At 43.3% G+C, this 22,939-nt stretch overlaps 2 protein-coding genes across 3 annotated transcripts in view; both read left to right on the top strand.

Moving 5' to 3' along the window:
• The window catches only part of KIAA0930 (KIAA0930 ortholog), a 145,295-nt gene that overhangs the window by 119,497 nt on the left and 2,859 nt on the right, over positions 1-22,939 (top strand). The gene's annotated exons all lie outside the window — the stretch shown is intronic.
• PHF21B (PHD finger protein 21B) overlaps positions 18,585-22,939 on the top strand; it is a 161,635-nt gene continuing 157,280 nt past the window's right edge. The window contains exons 1-2 of one of the 2 annotated variants that reach the window (XM_053942962.1): positions 18,585-18,706; positions 19,554-19,619. In XM_053942962.1, the coding sequence (XP_053798937.1) occupies positions 18,653-18,706; positions 19,554-19,619 (120 nt within the window). In that variant the 5' untranslated portion in view covers positions 18,585-18,652. The remainder of the gene's footprint in view (positions 18,707-19,553; positions 19,620-22,939) is intronic. The other variant, XM_053942964.1, reaches the window with a different exon arrangement.

The raw sequence follows: 22,939 nt of genomic DNA, 5'->3' as shown, positions 1-22,939 counted from the left end.
AAGCGGGCGGTCCTGGAACAGGGGCAGGTGGTGGTCCCCAGCTTGCTGGATGCTCTCGGGAGCTCTGAGCGGGGCTCCGGGGCACGGAGCCGCTGGGAGTCCTCACGCTCCTTCCGAGCAGGAGGCACCGGAGCCTAGTGCTGGGGCGTGGGCTGCGGGCAGCGACCGAGGAGCTGAGCTCTAGAGACGCTTCTTCAGCTCCTGTTGAGGGAGCACGGGGCACAGCCGCTTTTCCAGGGCTGCCTGTTCAGCTCGGCAGATGCTCCTTCCTTAACCCTTCCCCTTTCTCTCTGCCCTCCGAACAGATTCTTTCTCCAGTCAAAGCCGGTTTTCCCCAGCCAGTCATTAAATCAGCGGGATGCGGCTCCCTTCCCCCACCTGATGCGGTGACGAGGAGTGCCTGCTGATCAGTCCTTTCACGTCGTCTCTGCCAGTTGCTTCTTCGGCTACAAAAATTAAAAATAATAATTTAAAAAAAAACCAACCAAACAAGCAAACAAAAAAAGCCCCACCAACGCCCTCAAACGCAGCCGCGGAGCCCAAGCCGAGCCGCGGAGCCCAAGCCGAGCGCGGCCGTGCAGGGTGCGCTGGCCCTGGCGGAGACGCGGAGTTTGAGAGGCGAGCAGCGTACGAGATTCCTGCGGACCTGGGAGGAGGTGGAGCTTGCTTTTCTCCGCTTTCTTTGAGGCGCATTATTCCTGAGCGACTCCAGGGCTGATATGCCGGTGCGTAAAGGGGGCTGAACTTGGGCGCAGTTTGCCGGCCTCGGGTGTAGGACGAAGCCCCGTCCTGCTCCCGCGTCCCGCAGCACGGCAAGGAGAGAAGCTGGAGCATCCCTCCCCTTCCTCCGGATGCTTCCCTGGCATCCCCCTCTGGCTGGACATTCTGGCTGTCCTTTCTCCTCTTCCTCCTACTCTCACCCCGCTAAAATACACACGCCCAGGGCTTTAATGTGACAAAAGAGGAAGTCTTGAGGAAAGTCAGAAGCATGTGGGGAACGAAACAGGTTGAACATGTAAAGAGAAAAAGAGCTCAAGAGTTTCACAAGTGAGCCATGAAATAAGAAGTAACAGCTGATGATGTACTGGAGGGAAGGAGAGTCATCATCTGGAGCTATGGATCCAAGGTTAGCGGTTGCGGGAGGGAGTTGGAACTTAAAGTAATTACCCAGGAAAAGGAGAAAGTGAAAGAAGGAGATCCAGGCTATTGCCTTGTGCAGCAATAGCTTGGAAACAATCACCAGGAAAACTGGCAAACATTAGCAAAAGCTTTTGCGTGGTCGAGAGCCACTTCCCTTCTCCTATTAGAAGCACGAGGCTGAGCACCTGATTTACTTAAAAAAAAAAAAAAGAGGCCTAGAGAACTTCCAAGAATTTGCATTTTCTATTCCCACAGTTGCTTGCCGGGAGGGTGGAAGGAAGGAACCACTTCACTTTTTCCCCCCCCCTAGTCAGAATATAAATACAGAAATAAAGAGCTAAGGAGTGGCAGTAGAGCTGTAGGGGTAATTGTGCATCAGGGTGTAGTTTAAAAATGCCAACACCACTGGAGAATGAACACCCCTTAATTTTTCATTTAGAAATGTTAAAATGAATGTGTTAGATGTTGAGAAGAATGTTGTGTTGTCCTGGTGAGATGTGATGTTGAACAATATCAAATCCAAGGAATGATTTTTCCTGCTCCTGTTTCACAACCTCATATACAAACACAAAGCAGGGCAGAAGTTTTCCAGCTTGGCAACCCAAGGCTCAGGAGCCACAATTCCCCTTGCCCAAGCCCTAATCCACAGAGAGGGGTGACATGTCCACTCCCTGTCCCAGTTCATCCCACAGCACCAGCGGACAAGGCTTTTCCACTAAGTTGGCCAATGCCCAAGAACAACGAAGCCAAGGGGATTTGCATGAGCGAGTTCTCCTGTGGGATCCTCATTTCCTCCCCAGCCACACCCTTTACCAAGCTGTCCTTGGAAGCTGCCCTTGGCCAGTTGCCCTGCACAGGTTACCCAGGGAGGGTCTTGCTACTGTGGCCCCTTCCTGTAGCTCCTGTGCTCCTTTGTTCCTTGGCGTTGTGGCTTGACTACATCTCCCTGCAGGCTGCACTAGGAAAGCACGGGAGAAAGGCTTTTCTACCCTTTTTCCTCCCCCATTACACCCTCCTCAGTGCGATGAAAAAACTGTACTCACTTCACTGACACATCATGTGCTTTGAGAAGACAAGAGGTGCAAGGCTGCAAGAAGCCAGTTAAATCCTGAAGTAGGAAGGATATAGCCCTTTGAAATCTTAATAGGGGTGAGATTTTTTTGTGTGTAGGACCGATGGCTGCCAGTCTCTCTGGATACACAGTTTACACAATTGTTTCTCCATCACAAACTAAAGCATGTGCATGACTTGCATAATGTTGTTTGCCACCACACAAATATTTCTTTTCTGGCTGCTGTAGAGCCTACAGATTGCTTTGCTGATCTTCTGTATCAGATGGCTTTATCCTTCTGGTACTGCATATATGCAGATCTGAGGTCTGTGTAAATATGTATAAACAAAATGCATATTCTGTAACAGATTTATTTTTAGTCCCTATGTTTTTGTGCTAGGGATAAAGAAGTTTGTTTAATTGATATCATTGGTGTAAAATTATTAATGCTAACAGTGGAAGCTGAAACCTTATCAGGGCTTTTATAATTAGAATTGCTGGTTGTAAGTGGTCTCCCTATAAACATTGTTCTCTTAGTTATTATTTTGATTTCAGCAAAGCAATGCTTGTTTATATTAAGAGTTATCAGTCTTGGGTTTCTAAAGAGTTTCTCTCCAAGAAGAGCTTGGAAGTAATGATTATAATGAACTCTGGGAGCGGTGTGCCAAGCCTCTGCTCCTTAGAGAGATAGTTCTGCTCACACACTGAGTGTTGCCCTGTGTGCATGTGTTTGGAAACCACATCTGAATGACTAAAGCAAGCTGAGGAGCAGACCTTGCACTCAAGCATGTGGGTTTGGGTATATATGTGAGTGTCTAGGTATTTCTGTATGCATGCAGATATAAATAGCTTTATAAATACTGCATATTCACTGTGTAACAGTTGTCTGTGTGATATTGACGCCTTGTGAAAGCTGACCTAGAACAGAGGCTAGACAGTGTTAAAGAATAAAGTAGGTATTTATTAAAAGGCCTCAATGGATACACCTTGGGCAGTACAAGAGCCCAGCCAGGGCTACACCCAAGATGAACCCAAAATGGTCACAAAATGCACAACTGGTCATGGGGTCTCTCACTTTTATAGTGCTAACTCTGTTAGCATATTGAAGTTAATTGTCCAATTATAGGTTTAGATTATGAAGTCCTATCTTTCTTGTTTTTCTCACTTCAGTCCACCGTTGTTTATGCTCTTGGGCCTGAGATTTGCTCCTTTGTCCTTGGTCCCCAGATAGAGAAGGAATTATTTTGTCTGCCAGCTCTGTGAAGAGAGCTCACCATCCCCTAATCGGAAATTCAGAACTGCACACTAGAGCAGTACAGAATCTGAAAAATATAAAAGCTAAAACCTGAGGCATCATGTCAATATCATGTCAATATACACAACTGTCTGTGTGATAAGAAACAAATATAATGACAATATATAGGATTGGATTTTATTTTAAATTGTAAATTGCATTAACTTCTCTGGCTGATTTGGCAGAGCAAATTATTATTGTTCCACTGCAGACTTCATCACAATATTTGTCCTTGTTGTCTGTAGGATACTTTGCCATGATAATTTTATTTTAAAGATCTTTACATGTTTATATTAAAAAAAAAATTCACCTGTGCTGTTGGTAGTATAACCATTCTAGAAAGAGTAGTTTTAAATCTGTAAGTTTTACATTAATTGTTTTCTGTTCCTGTCTGAATTGTAACAAAGATAAGAGTCCAAGTTCTTCCACTCCACTATGCCATCACTTTCATCTCTGAAGTCTGGGCTTCAACCTTTCTGAGAATTACTAAAATCTGTTAACAACCAGTGTTGTTTTCACTGAAATTAAAAATTATATCAAGGTGATAGTTTTGCATCAACTAAGTAAAGCTTAGATGATTGTTATATTTTTATTTGTTTTTATTTGTATTTATTTTTATTTGTATTTATTTTTTATCTGTTTATATACATTGTATAACAGACTTTTGATCCAATTTGTGACTTCAAGCCCCAGTCATAAGAAAGAGGTGGTAAGGAGGCAGTAAGACTCACATGGGCCTCTCGAAGTCACATTTTCTTTCCAGATCCATTTTGTTCCTAAGAACAAGTGCCCATTTACTCCCAACAGCATTTTACTACCTCCCTCCCTTTCCAAACACCTCCTGGTACCTTCCATTGAGTGGTGGAGGGATGGTAGCAGGTTCAATCCTCATCTTTCTGCCTGTTTCAGTGAAGAAATTTCTGTTTGTCCTGTTTCCTTTTTGAATTCCAAGCTCTGGTGTGTTTTGTGTGTGTGCCATGAGTTTGCTCAGATTTTTGTGGCTGAGTTGTCATATCAGTCGGAGTCCGGTCATCGAAACAAAGCTCTGTCAGGATGTTTGCCAGGATGGTGGCCCTTTATACTCCATTTTTTAGTCCATCTGGATGCTGGCATTAAATACACCCTTGCTTTTAGACAGACTCATGGGCTTCTTCAGCTCTGGGATGGGAACTATGGATTAGAGCCAGATAAAGGATATTTTTCAACATTTGCTAGATGTTGTAGATCTTCTTGCCCACAGCAGGGGGATTGGACTAGATGACCTTGAAAGGTCCCTTCCAACCCAAACCATTCTATGATTCTATAGATAGGCAGATATTTAGTTGCCCTCAGATTATGTATAAGCAGGAAGGAGTACCCATTTTCTAAACCATTTGTTGATCTGAATGGATTCAAATTTATAATACTTTGATTTCCCAAAGCTGAGTGCAGAACCAAGTAGAAGCTGAGTTTCTCCACTGCAAGCTTCTGTATTGCAAGAATTAATGAACTTGGTTTAAACAGATTCTTTTGTGGCCTCCTATAACACCTTTGCCACATATGACTTTTCTGCAGTTCTTCTATGTATCTGCAGCCTGTCAAGACAACTGTTCTGTATTTGTGCTTACTGAGCTCCTCCTAAGATCAGTGAGAATATGATATTTCTACAATGTTTAAGACTGGGCTCAAATATATTTTTTTTTCCCTAAAACGTGTGGTTAGTGAAAACAGTGCCCTTCTTACCCTGTCCTTATTGAATTTGTCTCTAGTTCTGCAAGCATTTTATTAATATTTTTTGTCATTATATAGAATCATCACAGAATCCTGGAATGGTTTGGGCCAGAAGGAACCTTAAAGCTCTTCTCATCCCATCCCCTGCCATGGGCAGAGACACCATCTACTATCCCAGGTTGCTCCAAGCCCTATCCAACCTGACCTTGGATGCTTCCAGGGATGGGACAGCCACAGGTTTTCTGGGCAACCTGTGCCAGGTACTCACTGGCCTCACAGGGAAAATGTAAATTAACCCTACTCTGTCTCAGTATTAAGCCATTTTTACTTGTCCTGTCACTCCAGGCCCTTGTACATAGTGTCTCTCCATCTTTCTTGTTGGCTGCAGAATCCTGTTTCAAAACTGATGGTATATCATACTGTAAAACAGATGCCCAGACCTGAAGTGAGATTTCTGGTTGCTATTCTGCTGATGATTACTGTTGGATTCATGTTAGTGTTTTAGGTATAACATTTGAACCAATAACTGAGGATGTTTTACATCAGGTAGATACAAAAATATTGTTAATGTCAAATATGTTTTGTAATTTCCTATGGCATTTGAGAAAAGGAGTGTGGAATGCTTTCAGCAAAGTCAGTCTGTCTCAGAGCCTAACATAAAAAAGTAAAGAAAAAAGGATTAACCCAAAGCATTGTATCACTGACATCAAAACAGATTGACAAAAATTAAGAAATAGAAGGTAAAGATGCATGGGCTGCCTTCCAGTCCTGTAGAATCAAGGAAGGTAAAACTTGGATATCAGTAAAACTTGTTAGCTTTTTTAACTTGGTTGCTGCAAAATGGTCCTAAAGGGACTCATCACTGAGGGAAAGTGAGGACAGAAAGTTGCTGGACCAGCCCTTTTAATAAGATCACATTTATTTTTGTGGTATGTTTTTACAGTATATATTTGCAACCGGGAATTAAGAGGAAAACCTGTAGGAATAGAAGCCAGACAGTACAGGAGATACCCTTCCAAGTAATTTTTTTAGGTCCAAGTTATTTTAAATTATTTTTCACCTTTAACTTTTGTAATCATGTATTTCTCCAGCAAGGGTGAGATGAAGAAGCGTGAGGACCAGAGGACACAGATGTTCCAACAGCAAACTCAGGACTGCTGAGCCAGGGCACTCAAACATCATGAGTCAGCCTGTTCCTGGCTAGTCATGAGACTGAATTTAAAAAAAATCAGGGGCTGTTCTGAAAGCAAATTTTGGACACTTTTGTTTGCCCTTGGATTCTGGTTTTGTTCTATGCCTGGGATATGTTTGCAAGTTTTTCCCCATAGATAAAAGAACTAGAAGGGGATTTAAGTCCCAAGCAAGGGGCATTTGAAAAGCAAGTCAAATGCTAGTCTTGCAACAATGGGCCAATGTGTAAAAAAGGTTTCTACAGAGGCATAAAGAGAGTAACACAGGCATCACAGAACATAGTAGGATGAATTGCTTGTCATCCTTACACAACTCACCTAGTATTTAACTGGGGCAAGGACAGGCAGGCTGATGTTTAGCCCAGAAAAAGACAGGGAAAGCATTTAGGCTGGGAATTCAGTGTGGAAAAAAAGGAAGTATCAGGATATCAGCGACCTTTTTGGCTAACTTGCATAAGCTGCAGCTTGGAGATTAGCAACCATTTTTGGACTGTGTGTCACTCAATCTGCTTGTTCTGACCGAGGCAGTGTGGCCATGGCCAGGGCACAGGATCTCCTGTGGGAGACACCACTACACCTGAAAGGTTTCTGTGTTCACCTGGGGAAGGAGCATGAGCACGGTGTTAGTATACCCAGTGTCCATCTTCCTCCTTTATTTTGACAGCCCTGGCAACTTTTGGAAAGCACTCAGAAGCCTTTTGTTTTACTATCTTCTGGAAGAGAGTTCACAAGCAAAGTGAGAACACTTTAATGTCTTACTAGAATGTTGGTGAGCAGGAGAGAAAGCCTCACTCATGCAAGAGTTTAATACATTGTTTTCTGATGGCCTGTTGTGTTTCGTCTTTGCACATCTTTCATTGCACTTATGCTTGGGCAGAGAGGACTATTTAAGGAAACTCACTATGTTTATTTAAAGAAGAGAAAAAAACCTCTGAGAATGCAGAATGTACTTTTTAATACTCTTTGGAGCTGTTCCCCATGGTTACATGTTTAAGTAAGACAACCAATAATTGCATTGAACATGGAGACTTTCTATCGTAAGTATTTCATTTCACTTCATTTCATTTCATTTCATTTCATTTCATTTAAATTCATATTTCATTATTTCCTTTTTTTAACCTCAGCTTGTACAGCTCCTAGCACAGTTGTCATACTGGGGAGCCTATGTGTATGCTGCTGCAGTAGCAGGAGATAATTAGTGTACCCTGCCCTGCTCCAGAGAATGAGTGCATGGACTGCATGAACAAGATCCTGTTGTTCAACACTTCTCATTTGACTTTCTCAGATGCTCTATTTTGAAGATGATATTCCCACAGCCTCACTCTGTTGCTTTCCAGTGATATTAACAGGAATGGTATTGATCTGAATATATTCCCAGAGTAATCCTTGGAGCAAAATTTGTTGAACGAGTGTTATGTATAAATTCAACTCAATGTACAAAAGAAATTCAATTCTCTTCTTCAAAGCAGAGTGATAAAAGGATTCTGGGGACTGGATCAGCTTTGCAAGACAGGCTGGAAGTGAAGGACAACAGCAACAACAACAAAATTGAAAAAGAGGATGGGGATGAAGAGAGAAAAGAAATACAATATCTAGGAGGCTTCAGTAATTAAAACCATATTAAATATCTGTGCTCTGCAAATTATACAAATTGATATAGTTTCAAAAAGCCATTACTGGGACTCCACTATGGGAGTTCAATATATTTTCTACCCTAGGGCTTTGTTCGGCAGAAATGTTAAGCAGGACGTCTGTGTGCAGGAGCCTGCTGAATACAGTGAAATGGGCTGCTTCATCTTCTCATCCCATTCAGCAGAAATTTAACTGTCCTGTGAAAATATGTCTCAGTACTGCTGGGAACTTTTGCATAGAGCCAAAAAGAGGTGAAGGCTTCATTGTAATGTTCCTCTTGCTCCCTGCTGGGTCACTGTCTGTTCATTGCACTACAAAGCCCTGTTGCTTTCTGCCACAGAAATTAATTTGATATTTTCCTTTGGAGCAAAAATGGGTTTGGGTTAAATTCCGCATGAGAGAACAAAACCTTGGGAACAGATGTGCATGAACTTTGTGTAAGAGCAAAATGTGGCATTAGGCAGCTGAGTCAATTGTGATGAAGCCAAGGTCATAGGTGTCTGTGGCGGTTTCCATTTGAAACCAGGCAGAAGCACCAATTTCGCGTGGTGATTTTGGTTTGCCAATTAGAGATTTCACCAACTTCTGGATTTCCCAGCCAACACACCAAAGAACTTGGCGGGTTCAGTGCTGGCCAATCACCAGTGCACTCACTTTCTGCTCTGAGACAGGATTAGGAGAAAGGCAAAGCAACCTCAAAACTTGAAAGGGTATAAAGAAAAATTTATTAACAGTAACTAAAAGAAAGAGTAATAAGAATCAGAACAAAACCTTCAGAACACTTCTCCTCCCCCCACAACCTTTTCTTTCTCACTGACAATGTAAAGAAACAAAACCTAAAATTTCAGTCAGTTTACCACCTCTAGAATAGTCTTCAGTTCACTTAGGGAGAGAAGTCCCTCTTGTTAATGTTATGGAGACTTCACAAGAAAAAACAGTTCTCTCGTGGCTCTCTCATGACTAGCAGCTGCCCAGGGAAATCCGCAATCGTGAAGTCCCTCCCATTTTCCACAAGCTTTTCCCACAGGTGTGTTTATGGGCCATGTCAACTTACAGGGTACTATTTTAAAGATGAGTTGTTCAAAGGTAAAAGTTCTCATTGTCTATCTCTAAAATCATCTTCATCTCTGGGAACAGAAGTCTTCTTCTGGGGGCCACTCTCCTTTTCTGTTCAAACTTCTCATAGGATCACAGCTACTTTAACATCTGCTTACTTTGGCAGGCCTGTGCTCGAAATCAAGTTGAATCCTTCATCTCCCCATGGCTCTCATGTGTTATAGGAAAGCAGAGTCTTTTCTCCACAGCTCTGCAAAAGGATTTCATCCCCAAGATCAAGGCATCTCCTCATCCCTCCCATCTGGGACTTGACTTCTTCTTCACTGACCTCAGTGTCTTCATGCTGTTCCTTTACATGCTTGCGTCTTGTTCCTTTCTCTCACTTGAGGGAGGATTGAAGCACTGAAAGAATTAACATCTCGCCTGGGGCCTGCGTATGGTCAACCTGACCCCAGTCTGGCTGGGTGCTACAGAGGACAGGAACTGCGGCTGGGGGGCTGTTGTTCTGTTCTTTTGAGAGTTTTAAAGTTCTTCTAAAAGTTCATATGTCTTCTGATATTTACGTATTTCGACTGAGTTTTCTCACGCATGTTCATGTATAAAAGGCAGAAAAGGAAGGAGGGAGGGAGGTGAATTTGTCTGCTCTTTGTTTTCATATGTGTAACTTAGTACATCTCAAATTGACTTGATTCTCCAGAAAAAAAAAAAACAACAAAATGTTAGCACCCTTTCCAATTTCAGAAGAGAAACATCCAGAGTTCACTGATCAAATTTAACAATATTCCTTGCGCGTCAAGGTCATCAGAGGGATTTTCAGAAGTGTTCAGCGTTATTATATCTCATTTGAATTTTACTCCTCATTTCAAAATTAGTGATGTTAGCCCAGCATGAGAGCTTTAGGAAATCACACTGCATTGATTTAGATCTCACAGGTGGTGATTGCCCTGTACTGACATCATGAATGTGAATCAGGGCTGGGTTACACTCTCAGGACTTGCTTCAACCTAGGCACAGCTCCTGCTTGGAGTAAGGTGCTGGAGTTCTGTCTGCACTGACTGTGCAGAAACAGTAGGAGCCTGTTCCAGAAAGAACCATTTTCTTGAGCAGCTTTTCTCAAATATCCAGGACTATGTGGAGTTTAGCTCCCTTTCCATACAGGCTGCTCTATCATATGGGGACCATACTAGAATTTGGGTTTTCAATAGGACTACACATTGTATGTCATTAGCTTGGATTTAAAAGTGTGTTTAGATAGATTCAAAATGTTGTTTCAAAACTAAAATAATTGACTCAGAGAAAATTCTTTTGTTTTAACTCTTCCCAGGGAAAATGAACACAAAAATCCCCTGTAGTGCATCATGCTTCCAAAAAGCAGCTCATTCACTTTACCAGACACTGTGGAGTATGAGCAGCAGCACACAAAAACTAAGTTTGGTATTTAGAATAAAAATAAATTGCGTGGGGAATGGAGGTGACTTGTTTGCCCCCAAACAAGGTGTGTGTACCTAGCGTTTGGGTATGGAGGGATGAGTAAAAGAACTTCAGTCAATCCTTCACACTCACTCTTGACTAGAGTGGAATGTATTGCTCTTTTACCTGAAGTTCTACATGATACTTACTGATGCAGCTGTTTTTCAAAAAACCAGCATGGGGGCAGTGCTGCTTGGCTTGCAAATGTGCCAAAATGTTTCACATGAACAGATTCTTTTCCTTGCATTGGCATGTCTGCATTTTTCAGAAGTTCTTTTACCTGTGGGTATGACAACACAGGGAGGCATTTTTCAAGGTCTAAAATGAAAGCAAAAGCCCAGCTGCCAGTTTACACTTGCATATAACCCACTGGAAGTTTGTCAAATGCACAAAAATGCTGGTAGAGTTTTGCATTTAAAGGGCCAAATATTTTTGCAGATGGATTCAGGCATTCTCCACTGCAGTCAGTAAGAGTTGTTAATACATAGAATTTTGTCCATCCTGAGATTCAGAGTCTGCTTGCGGGGTCTGATTCTGTGATTCAGACAGAAGGCTAAAAATGAGATAGCTGGGAAAATCAGGGGAAATAGAGAGATGAAAAGACAGAATGAAAGGCAGAACAGGAAAGTTCTTATAACACAATGAGAGAACAAGGGAGATGGTTATAATTACAGAAATGCTCAGAGCTGACAATGGAAACCATTTAATTGCAAACAGTGGACTTGAGACCACAAGAAGAAGAGCTCCTACCTCGAGAGAAAAGCCAGAATGTAAGCCTATGTAGGCACCTAACACCTCCTGAAGTCAAATAAATTGGTGCTGTGGAGGACAAGTCAGATCTCTAAAGTTGTTTGGCATCCAGTCAGAGGGATAAATATCTTTACAAATGTAGTCCTAAGGCTCTCAAATCTTCAGTGTTGAGGAAATCTGTGTTCCAGAACTGGGCTGCAGCTAATGTAAATGAATGTAGAATGACAGAAAAGTCTGGTGAGTCAAATCCTGAATGCCTTGCTGAAATACAGAGAAGGAAATTTGCCTTTAATAATGATAGGATGAAGGCTGCAGAAAAGCCTCAAGATATTCTGTTATAAATGCCAGTTTTGCAGAAGTAAGTTTTTGCACAGGCTGAAGTGAGTCTTTTGATTGCACCTTAAAATCTGTATCTGCTTTTACATTATGGCAATATCCTAAAAGACCATCCTGGCTCCAGTTAGATTGGTACTGCAGCTTCTACAGTTTTCAGTGTAATCCTTTTCCTACAAAGAAGGCCAGGATAGTGTGTTTACATCTCTCTAGAGTCTATAAGTTAGGAAGGATCTTGTGTTTGTCCTGACTCTAAGAATATTTCTGTGAAGTCAGTATGTGTGAATAATTTTGGTGGATGTAGAAGAAGTAAAGCAAGAAGATAAACATGTTCAGAAAAACCTTGATACTTCTTTAAAGCCTAGCAGTATCTTAAACTTCTTTTAAGTTGGTTTACATTTGGAAGATAGTTGCACTTAGGAATAATAGTTTAAAGAATTCCACTTAAGAGGGGATTGCCAAAATTCAGCAGATATTTTTTCATGGTTGAAAGGATAAGCTCTCTTTCCCTATGCTGAATTTCCAAAAGAATTGCAATGCAGTCTGTTCTTGTTTTTGCCTAGCAATGTGTCATTAATAGCTGGGGTACTATCAGCTTTCAAGTGTACAATGTAGAAATGATCCAAGGAGAATAAATTCTGCTTCTGTGACCCTGATTTTACTCCAGTAAAGGAGGGGAAAGAAGACAATCCCTCTTGCAACTGCCTTATAAACCTGTGAAGAATAACTGATTCACAATTCTGGTGAAGGAATTGTGGGAATATGGACACTTGTGGTAATGAGACTGTGAAGATGTCAAAGACTTAGAAAGTAATCCAGAGGATCAGGTCTTTAGACAAATGTTTCAGCCTCCTGCATACCTTAGCCTTCAGCATTTCATTGTTCTTCATATCCCTTCCCTCTGATAATCATGGGGAATTAATTAATTTCCTGGCTCATTTTACCTCTCCCAAAAGTTTTTTCCACCAGAGACAAGAGCTGGCTACATCTCTGTTTCACCAAGATGACTAACCATTGTTTCTAGTCTCCAGATAAATCTTTAGAGAAGAGGAAGAAGTTACTTCCATAAAATAATTCCTGTTCTCTAAAGCATCTTCTCAGTTAAGTTGGAGAGATGATCCTAATAAGGGAAGAAATATATTGCAGGATGGAGGTATCCAGAAAATACAGGGCAAACTACACATCTTGGACAGATTGGATAGCCTTAAGCCCCTCAGTGGGGCTTCAAGCTCTGCCCTAGATTTCTTCTTACCTTGCTGGTTATGAAGTTTTATTACCACTGGCTTCCACTTGTAGAAAGAGCCCCTGCTCTTGCAGAGAGGTTGACAGTGGCTTGTACAAAGACAAGGTTCTGTGGTACCTTGCTAGTCACTTCAAGGACTTTCCCAGGACAACCTGTATCAAGCAGGTATTTCCATCTTTCTCAGCTCCTCATGATCTTACCATTTTCAGACCCTTTTCCTTGCCAGTTTGGGAAGAGGATTTGAAGTCCATGGAATTTGCAATGTCATTAGTTACCTTTCAGTACTTAATTCCTCCATGCTTTGTAGCACTTTCTGTAGGAAAGTGAGAATCTTGCACAATGGTATGTGGGAATGTGAATTTCCAAGATAATGTAATGAAAGATAGTATTACGAAAAATAAATTAGTGCCTTGCTCTCCTCTGTAAATTTGCAAGTCTTGTTCTGAATTGGTTATAATATCTCATAAGGGAGGAACATCATCAGCTCTTGTGGGGACTTGAAATGTGAGATTCAACTCCCAGATGTTGGATTCCTGGCTATCTGTAATTAAATGCATGGGAAGAAAAAAGCTTTGGGTGTCTTGTGTTCTTGATACAACAATTGGTCCTGAGTCTCTGGATGCAGGAAATATTGTTACAAGTGTTATTTATTGATCTTCTATTGATACTGTACTGTGCCTTTTTAGGTAAGCTCATCAGACAGATCAATCTGTCAATACATTTCTGCAATAACTTTTAGCAGATAAAGGTTCTGATTTAGAAATGCTTGCGCACATAAGTAACTTTATAATCAAGGACTGTGAAAGTGCTACACATGCATTAAACTCTTCATGAGTGCTTGTAAAATTGGCCACTTTGTTCTCATCCAAACAATGTCATACAGAAACTAAAATACCTTCTGGCAGCAAAAAAGCTATGTTTATATTTTGCTGTAGGACACATGTCTTTTCTCCAGCACTGCAGAGTAGTTTTGTTTGTAAAAGTCCCGTTAGAGGCTCTGAATGGTGTCTCTCCACCACTCTAGGAGAAAGAAGGGATGCAGTTTCTTCTGGAGGACCTCTGGAGTCCCACAGTTCTAGGAGCAAGAATAATCTTTTCAGGAGATTATGAAAAATGTGTTTAATCACATGACATATGACATTTCATTCAAAATTATCTTTTTATGTTTAGCACTGACCATAAATGTCCATGCTTAAGCAAACCCACCGGCAACACTGCCAGCCGTCCTACTCACCCTCCCAATTCACTTTGCATTTCCCAGCTAAACTGTAGCTGTTCTTTATGCAGAGGAATAGATGGAAGTCCCCTGAGCTCTTGCAAGCAAGATGATTTTTGCCATCATAATCCTCAAGTAAATTGCATAAAGCTGTTAACATTTTCCTAGGTGATTGCATACTGTTATCGCATAAATGTATTTGTCAGATTAATGCATTTTACACAACTTCACTAAAAACCAATATTTGCAGCATCAATAAATGAAAAGCAATGCACTTCATTATGGGTTATAATTTATAAATTTATAACTGATAATTTATATTTATATTAAAGTTTATGGCCCATCATAATAGCATTGAAGATGTATAAACTGATTTTTGAATGGTAGGCAGGTTAAACAAATTTCTAAACTTTTCCTGTTGACATCACAGTGCTTTGTGGGGATGGATGACATAATAATCCTCACCCCTCACAGTTAAAGTCACATTAAGTCACTTCATGAACCCATACACATCTTTGCAGGAAGTCAGGTTACAGGAATCTCTAGTTTTGTTGTGGTCAGCAAGTGACTATTTTATAATGGTAAGAAAAAGGCTCTTTGCTCTACCAATGGAATATGCATTAAAATAAATCAACGAGCAGAATGTCAATGAATTAACCACTAACACGCAAAGAAATCATACTTTACTAGTTTAATCAGCTTTAGTCGATGGCTGAACTCACAGAAGCTTTGCTCTGCTATAACCAGAAGTTACAAACCTTCACAATTTACAACATTACTTGGCAAAGCCCTGCTTTTGTTGTGTATAACACTACAAAATACCTTTGTACAGAACACATGAGAAGTAACATTGCTTTGATATTGAAAGATTTTCATACTTATCAGTGTCTGCAGGATTGACTGATTTGTCTTTACAAATGTGAGTAGAATTTAGATTTTAAAAGTCCCCTGTGGAGGCCAGTGGGCTGACCAAGGAAGAGTCCACAGCACTGTCCTGGAGGGAGAGCCCTCAGACACTCTCCTCCTCTCTCATGGTGAGGAAAAGATTCCTCCCAAGATGCCTCCCTGCTCTGTGTTATTGTCTGAACCCCATTGGCCCTTCCCCTTTGTTCTGCCCCTAAGCCCTCAGCCCATTTGTCCTGTTGCTCTATCCCACCTCCTGCCTTTCCCATATAAACCCCTGCATCCCACTGACTCTTTGGAGCTCTTGCCCCTGGCACCCTTCACAGAGTTCCTCAGCTCACAATAAGGGCTTGTTCTCTGTGGAACACCACACAAGGCTCTTGTCTCTTGCCTCTGCGGCGCCCGAGAGAGGATCTGCACTCCTTGCACGTGGGTGGTGCCTGTGCACTCCAGAGTGTGTTCTCTTCCGGACGCTTCTCTCGAGGAAGGTCACAGCACCCCCGAAGACCACTGCCCGCTGTGACAGTTCCCCATCAGCTAAGCCATTTTATTGTTTGATTATTAAAAATCTCTTCGAGATTTTAAATCCAGACGTCAAGTACACTATGGAAAACAAACTGACCTAGATATTATCTTGAGAGAAAGAGTGAAACTTCCTCCTTTCACCTGTTCAAGCTGTGTGCCAGCACAAACAAATGCTGTAAGTGCAACCCATTACCTTAACAAACCTTATTAATGCAAATAAGGCTCTTCCAAAATAATTTATTCCATTGTAAGGTTAATAAAAAAATTCTGTTTAGACTTTACTTCTGATTTTGGCAGGCTAAGAATATTTCACCATGAATCTTCAGATTATTTTAGTGTGAGAAGTTGTGCTATGCTCGAACAGAATATGTTTGAGAAGCTTAATTGGAATTGGGTACATTGTTTTGGACAAACAACACATTATATCTCAAGCCAATTTTAATAAGAGTATAGTTGATGTAAGCTGGTTTTTGTATATATTGGTGTCTTTAAATAGTTTTGAGATGAACTTAGTTATTAAAATTGGCATCCAAGCACAACAGTAGCACAGTGGTGTTTTAAATACTGACTAATGATTTAGGCTGAGTTTCAGCTTTGTGTTTCAGTGCAGATTTAATAAAATGCCAGTGTTCAATCAGTGCAGGAGTTGAGTATGTATACACTCAAATTCTGGTCCCTAGCACTCCACTGGCTAAAAGGTGCTTGCTAAAAGGTGCCCTAAATTTTGACTGTCATCAATAAAATTATTCTGAGCATTGTTTTTGACTTCCAATCCTACTCTGGCCATGCATCAAGACAGCAGTAAATCTAACTGCACAGCTCCCATTACTGCGTGGAAAATACTGCAGCTACACGATAAAACACTGACTTAATATATATTCATGCTGCTGGTTTGAATCTATTTTTTAAATGTTGGCAGCTGACTTGATGCTGCATTAGGTGAGGTCTGTCCATAGGACCTGAAGCCTTGTCACATATTTGTGGAAGAGAAGTGATATCAAGGTGATGTGTTTCTGTCCACACCTGTGGTGCAGGGTGGCCTGGTGGCACTCGGATCCCTCACTGATGCATGCAACCATGACTTGACTTAGCTGAACTGAAGCATCCGCTTGAGTCAACCCTTCTTGAGTCAACCAGTTTAAAGTATCACTGCTGTTACTTATTAACTAAATAGAGTCAGAGGATCCGCATCACCATCCCTCAGTTGCAGGTTCATTTGAGCGGGTCCCACGTCCAAATGTCCCATGCTCCCATCCCTTCCCCCTTGAGCCACTACAGCCCCGTTTGTGCTCTCCCTTAGCTGCAGATCTGAAAGTATCCCATCTGCCAGAAGACTTTACCTCCGCTGGTTAGATTTTGCTTGTTAATGTGTCTCAGGTTTGTGGGGTGCAAGGACACCAGGTGAGGAGTAGGCAGATGGGGTGGGTGAGGAACCTCGTGAAATGGATGCGCTGCCCTGTGACTCTCCCAGACCCTTTGACTCTCCAGTGCCTGGGTCTCTGCCTGAAGCAGGCGACACCACTCGGGATCCTCGGCGTGGCCGAGCCCGGGTGGCCGGAGGGTTGCCTGGGGCGAGCACGGCCCCTCACGGCATGGGGGGGACACTGCCGGGAGGGAGCGAGGTGCGGCTGCCCCGCCTGCTCCCCCCGTGCGGGCAGGGACGGGGAAGGGCAGAGGAGATCCAGCGGCTGGAGAAGGGGAACGCGGGTCACGCTCACTGGGAGCGTGTGGGGCAGAAGGCGGGGGGCAGCTGGGAGGGAGGTCCCTCCCTCACCCCAGGGCAGTCCCCAGTGGACACGCTCGGGTGGGCAGGAAAAGGAAAGGAAAAGAAGCCGAGTCCCCTGTGCGTGCTCCCGTCCTTTCCTTTTCCCGTCCCTTTCCCTTCTCCTATTCCTATCATTATCCCTGTACCAGCCCCTGCCTGTCCCTAGTCCTGACCTTATTTCTTTACCTGTCCCTATCCCTATCCCAATCGCTGTATCTGTCCCTGTCCCTATCCCCGTCCGTATCCCGTATCCTTGTCTCTATCCCTAACCCCTATCCCTCTCTGTATCCCCTGTCCCTATTCTTGTCTCTATCCCTATCTCTGGCCCTGTCTCCTATCCCTCTCCCTCTCAACTAGCCCTATCCCTACCCTTGTCTCTATCCTCTGCCCTCTCTCTCTGTTTTTCCCTATTCCTCTCCCTATCCCTCTCCCCTATTCCTGTCCCTATCTCCTATCCTTGGTCACCAACCCTACCCCTGGATCTCTCCGGTGCCCCGGCCCTGGCCCCGCCCCTCCTTCGCCACTTTTGTTGTGGCGGCATCGGCGGCCGCAGGAGCCGTTCCGCGCACGCGCGGGGCCGCGAGACCCCCCTCCCCCCCCCCCCCCCCCCCCCCTCGCCTCCCCCGCCCCGCGCTCCATCCGGGCACCCGCGCGCGCGCGCGCGCCAAGGCCGTTTCACAACTTTCTGCCCCCCCCGCGCGGCGGATCCCGGCGCGCGCGCGCTCTCCCAGGAAATATAGTCCCTGGCCGGCCGCGGCTCCCGGCCCGGCCCCGCTGGAGCGGCCCGCGGGGGCCGCCGGGGGGCGGCGGGGCGAGCGCGGGGCGGGGCGGGGGCGGCGGGGGGCGAGCGGGGGGGGGGGGGCGCGGGCGGGGGCGCGCGGGGAGGGGCCCCCCCCAGATCGGCGGAAAGTGAGTAATGAGTCCGTGTCCCCAGCAAAGAGGCGAAGAACTTGCCGTGCACGCCGAGTACTTGTGTCTGCCGGCTGTCCTGCCGCTTTTCCTTCAGTATTGTTGTTCTTGGTGCCGCCACTCCTTCTCTTTAATTTTTTTTTATTTTACTTTATTTTTCCCGTCTTTCCTTTTTTTTTTTTTTTTTTTTTTTTTTTTTTTCCTTTTTAGTTACTTTAAAAAATTATTTTCTTCCATTTTTCCGCGGAGGGAGGGGTGGCTGGCTGGCGGGTTTGTTGCAAAAAGCAAGAGAGAAAAAACAAAAACAAGCCAAAAAAAAAAAAAAAAAAGAAAGAAAGAAAGAAAAAGAAAAGAAAGGCAGAAAAAAAAAAAAGGCCAAACAAAACCAAACCAAAAACCAGACCAAACAAAAAAAACTTCACTCGGATCTGAAAGTGGCAGGAAAGTGCCTGGCAAGTTGCAGGGATGGAGCTACACAGCTTGCAGGAGGCGTTAAAAGTGGAAATCCAATGTCACCAGGTAAAAGAATGAAATGCTGAGGCACCGAGCCGTGCTGTACCTCCGATCGGGGCTCGCAGGACCGGTGTTGCATGTTCGGTGAGAGCCTTCGTGCCGCAGCCGCCAGGGGAGGGGGCGCGGGGGGCGCGGCGGGGACCCCCGGCTCCCCGCCGCAATGGCGAGCACTTCCCCAAAGTACTTTTGCGGCTTGTTTGGCTGAGTTTTTTTTTTTTTGTGTGTGTGTGTGTGTGTGTGTGTTGTGGAGATGCGGAGTCAACGCTGCAGTCGGTGCTAGTGTGAGTGTGAGAGTGAGTGTGTGTGTGTGTGTGTGTGTGTGTGTTGGAGAGATTAGGACGAGACTTGAATATTTATGAGCTTTGCTTGAAACTGACTCGCAGTGTTTACTTGCCTCTTTGTTCCTTACCCCCCTCCCTCCCCCGTCCACACACATACATACATTTAAAAAAATCCATTAAACTTGAAACAGTTTCTAATTCCTCCTTTTTTGTGGGGCGATTTTTTTTCAAAATAGAAACTAGTTGCACAGATGAAGCAAGATCCACAGGTAAATGCAGATCCTTTTTTTTTGTTTTTTGTTTTTTTTTTTCTCTTCTTCAGTATTTTATCCCTGCCGTAATAAGCGCAGTTGTGCTGGGACAGCAGGATGAGAAACTTTATCAGTAAGAGATCTCATTTTGTAGCCTGCACTGAGCTTTCTTGCTAAAGGAGGGTGTTTTGTGTGTGCATGCTTCTGTACGGCTTCGGTGGAATGGTTTTGCCTTTGAACAATTTCTAGCTCGCAAGTTTATTCATCACGGGGTTAGTTTGCACTTTGCCTTTAATATGCGTCTTGTTGCCGTTTTTGCAGAACGGGGATCTTAAGAAACAAATCCATGAAAGGCAATCAAGAATAGCAGCTCTTAATGAGAAACAAGTAAGGAACAGATCGATTCAGTTGTGTTTGGTTTTTCTTCTTGTTTTTATGATGCACTATCTAAACATCCGAAAAGTGTCTGCGTTAGCTGAAAAATACTGGCGGCAGGGGATATAACATCCATTTTCTTTTGCATAGAGTCAGAAAATGCATGTTTTGATAATGAGGTCGGATTCTCTGATGTCTTGCTGGGGGAAAGAATTATTTCAGTACTAGTAGTAAAAAGATAAGCAGTAGTTAAAACGTAAGAAAAAAAAAAGAGGCGTCCATTTTGAGTTGGTCGACATGTTTTAGGAATATGGAAAATTCTCCTGTCTTGGGCTACTTTGTGCACTTCTGTGTAATGTGCAGAGCAAGAGTTGAAAAGGAGGAGGCTGGAGCCCCGTTTGGAGCCATTTCTGGGTTTAATTACAAAACTGATTTTTATTGATCACTTTATTTATTTATTTATTTATTTATTTTTTTTTTTTTTTTTTTTTTTTTTTTCCTTCTTCTTCTTCTTCTTTCCCTCCCCACTTGCCTTTCTCTTCCCTTGGTCTGATCTGACGTGTTGGCTTTTGATTCGAGTTCACTTAGGCACTTTCACTTTTTTCCTACCCCTTCCAAAAATACGAATAAAACCAGATTAACCTGTTTCAGCTGCCAGGGAGAGGGGGAGAAAAAAACGACCAAAACGAGGGAGAAAAACAAAACAAACCAGGAACCTTCCTCCTTGCCTCCTCCCCTTCGCGCTCCCCCCGCCCTTCCCAAAGTTTCTCATCGCTGTTTTTGTGCCGGGTGACCCCTGGGCCGCTGCTGTGCCCGAGAGGAGCCCGCAAGGAAAGTTTTGGTGCGGGGGGCGCGGGCGCTCAGCACCGCGGGCGCTCAGCACCGCGGACAGCGCCGCTCGCGTTCCCAACTCGCCGCGGCCCCGGCCTCTCTGCCGGCACTTCCAGCGCGGCAAAGGCAGCTGGAAAAGCCAGCGGGAGATCTGCCGGCTCGGGCCCCCCACTCTCCATCCCGGCGCTGAACTTTCCGGGTCGCCCCCGGGCCCTCGGCGGCGGGGACGGGCTGCTCAGCTCCCCGCTGCCCGGCCTCAGCGCGGCCCCTGCGTTCAGCACCGGGGCTGGGGACAGCGCCCGCCAGCCCAGAGCCGCCCCTTCCCTCCCTCCCTCCCTCCCGGCGAGGGGACACGTGTGCTGGTCCCCCGCTTTCCCCTGTCCCTCTTTTTTGTTTGTTTGGGGTTTGGTTTGGTTTGTTTGGCTGGTTAGTTTTCTGGTTTGGTTTTTTTTTGTTGTTGTTGTTGTTGTTTGTTTGGTTTTTTTTTTTCCCCTTGGTGTGTGTTTTGTTTTGTTTTGCTGGAGTTGTGGTTAAAGTTGCAAAGCGCCTGTGTGCTGCGTGCCTGCGGGCGATGGTTGCACGCCACCCTTTTTCTCCCAGTTTATTGTAATGAGAATTGGTCAGCACTCTCAGTTTGGTAGTGGAAGCTTCCATTTTGTGAGGAAGGGGTGTTGGTTCCTCCTAACATGGAGAAAAGTCTGCGGAGTTTGCCGGTGGGGGATGGGGCCCCATTCATGCTGAACATTACCATTTTGATTGCTTTGATGCCATTTTTGGAGGGGGGAGGGGAGAGAATACCCTACTCAGCAGAGCACAAAGATGTTTAATCACTGTATAGAATCAAATCAGATAGTTTCTTTTTTAAAGCAAATGTGACACAACATGATATGTAAGGGCTGTTAGTCCTTGTTTTGCAGTGTAAAACAGCAAATTGTTGACTCTAATACTACTATATTGGGTAGAACCTTGTTGGCTTTTTTTTTTTTTAATAAGGTAAAAGCCTTTCCTGCAACAATGCATCTTTATGTGTTTTTTCTTAAATATCAAAATAGTTTTACTGTTCTAAGTGGGTATTTGGAATATAGATTTGATCATTTCCCCCTATATTGTAGCAACTATTTCAAGGCTGTTTAAATTTTTATGATTGTAGCAAATGAGAAGCTATTTATTATATGTCATGTTGGAATTTAGATAAGGCAGAGAGACACATTTGAAAATTCAGTTTGAACATTCTGATTCAGCTTGAGGAAAATGGTTTTTGCTAAGCTTGCACAGCATATTTATGTATAATCCAAACTAACTAGTAAAAAATTCTTGTATATTTATGACTTGCCATTCTCATAATCTCGTAAATAAATCTATAGACCATGAAGTAATTAAACATAAAATACCTAAATTCTGTAAACAGCAAATTTGGCCTAGCAGGAAACGTGCTATTTTTAGGCAAAACTCTAGATTTCTTTTGCTGTTTTCAACATCCTGTGCAACAAGAGCTCATAATTAAGAGCCTGGCTGGTGGTGTGGTGTCCTCGTGCTCCAGGCTGCCACCTCCAGAGGTCTACACTGAAATCTTTCTCAGGTCACAAGTGGAATGAGTTTGGAGGTCTTAGCTTGTGACCAAGTCACAAACCCATCGAGTAACTTTGCAGACTTGCTATAATTAGCAGTTGCTCTTTAGGTACTGGCTTGTAAATGAACTCTGCGTCCTTGAGGGTATAGAGAAGGAGCAGTGAGGACCCCTGAGACCACAGATGGGCTAATCGTGGAGCTGCTTGGTGCTTTCATACCCTCACTTTCATGGAAACACCAGTGTAAATTTAAATAGGCAGTTCAAGCAGGGAGGTTATTTTTACGTATGTATTTACATTCCTTCCTCCTTTATCCCCCCAAAGATTTGTTTGGGCACAACTAATTCATAATTCAATAATGTGTACCTTTGATTTTGTGTACACGGAATACAAAAGACCCTAAAATTGCATTTCAATTTAACTGCGTGTGTTAATGATGAAACAGTAAAACAAACAAACAAAAAAACCCCATCTACACCTGTTAGGAACGTAGCAGGAGTGAATGGTATCTCTCAGTGCCCCTGTTCATCACTTTTCATTGTAGATGGCTACAATGGCATTTGTGGCAATGTGTACTTTTCTTGAAAGTTACAAATGAAGATAAGAAAGAACTGAATGACAAACTTAACTTTTGAGGGAAATTTATGAAGTAGGCTTTTATGTGCAGCTGCATTTAAAATTGCACCCTAATTAAGGATCTCTGGTTAGTCATTGATATTCCTTTTATGTTGGTGGGTTAGAGAAATACAGAATTTAGCATAGTTTTAATATTTTCCAGTGTCTTAAAAAAAATACTCTAGATCCATAATTTTAATTCTGGAAGACAATAGCTTCAATCAGTTCTTAATTTGGCATCCAACTCAGAAAAACAGCTTAGACTTCTGTCACAAGTACATCTTTCAGATGCTGTAGTTTTGATTAATTGTCATCACA

Source organism: Vidua chalybeata, chromosome 5, assembly GCF_026979565.1.
Source record: "Vidua chalybeata isolate OUT-0048 chromosome 5, bVidCha1 merged haplotype, whole genome shotgun sequence".
NCBI classification, from domain to species: domain Eukaryota; kingdom Metazoa; phylum Chordata; class Aves; order Passeriformes; family Viduidae; genus Vidua; species Vidua chalybeata.
Note: the sequence above shows the minus strand (reverse complement) of the source record. Positions and strands in the feature narration are given on the sequence as shown.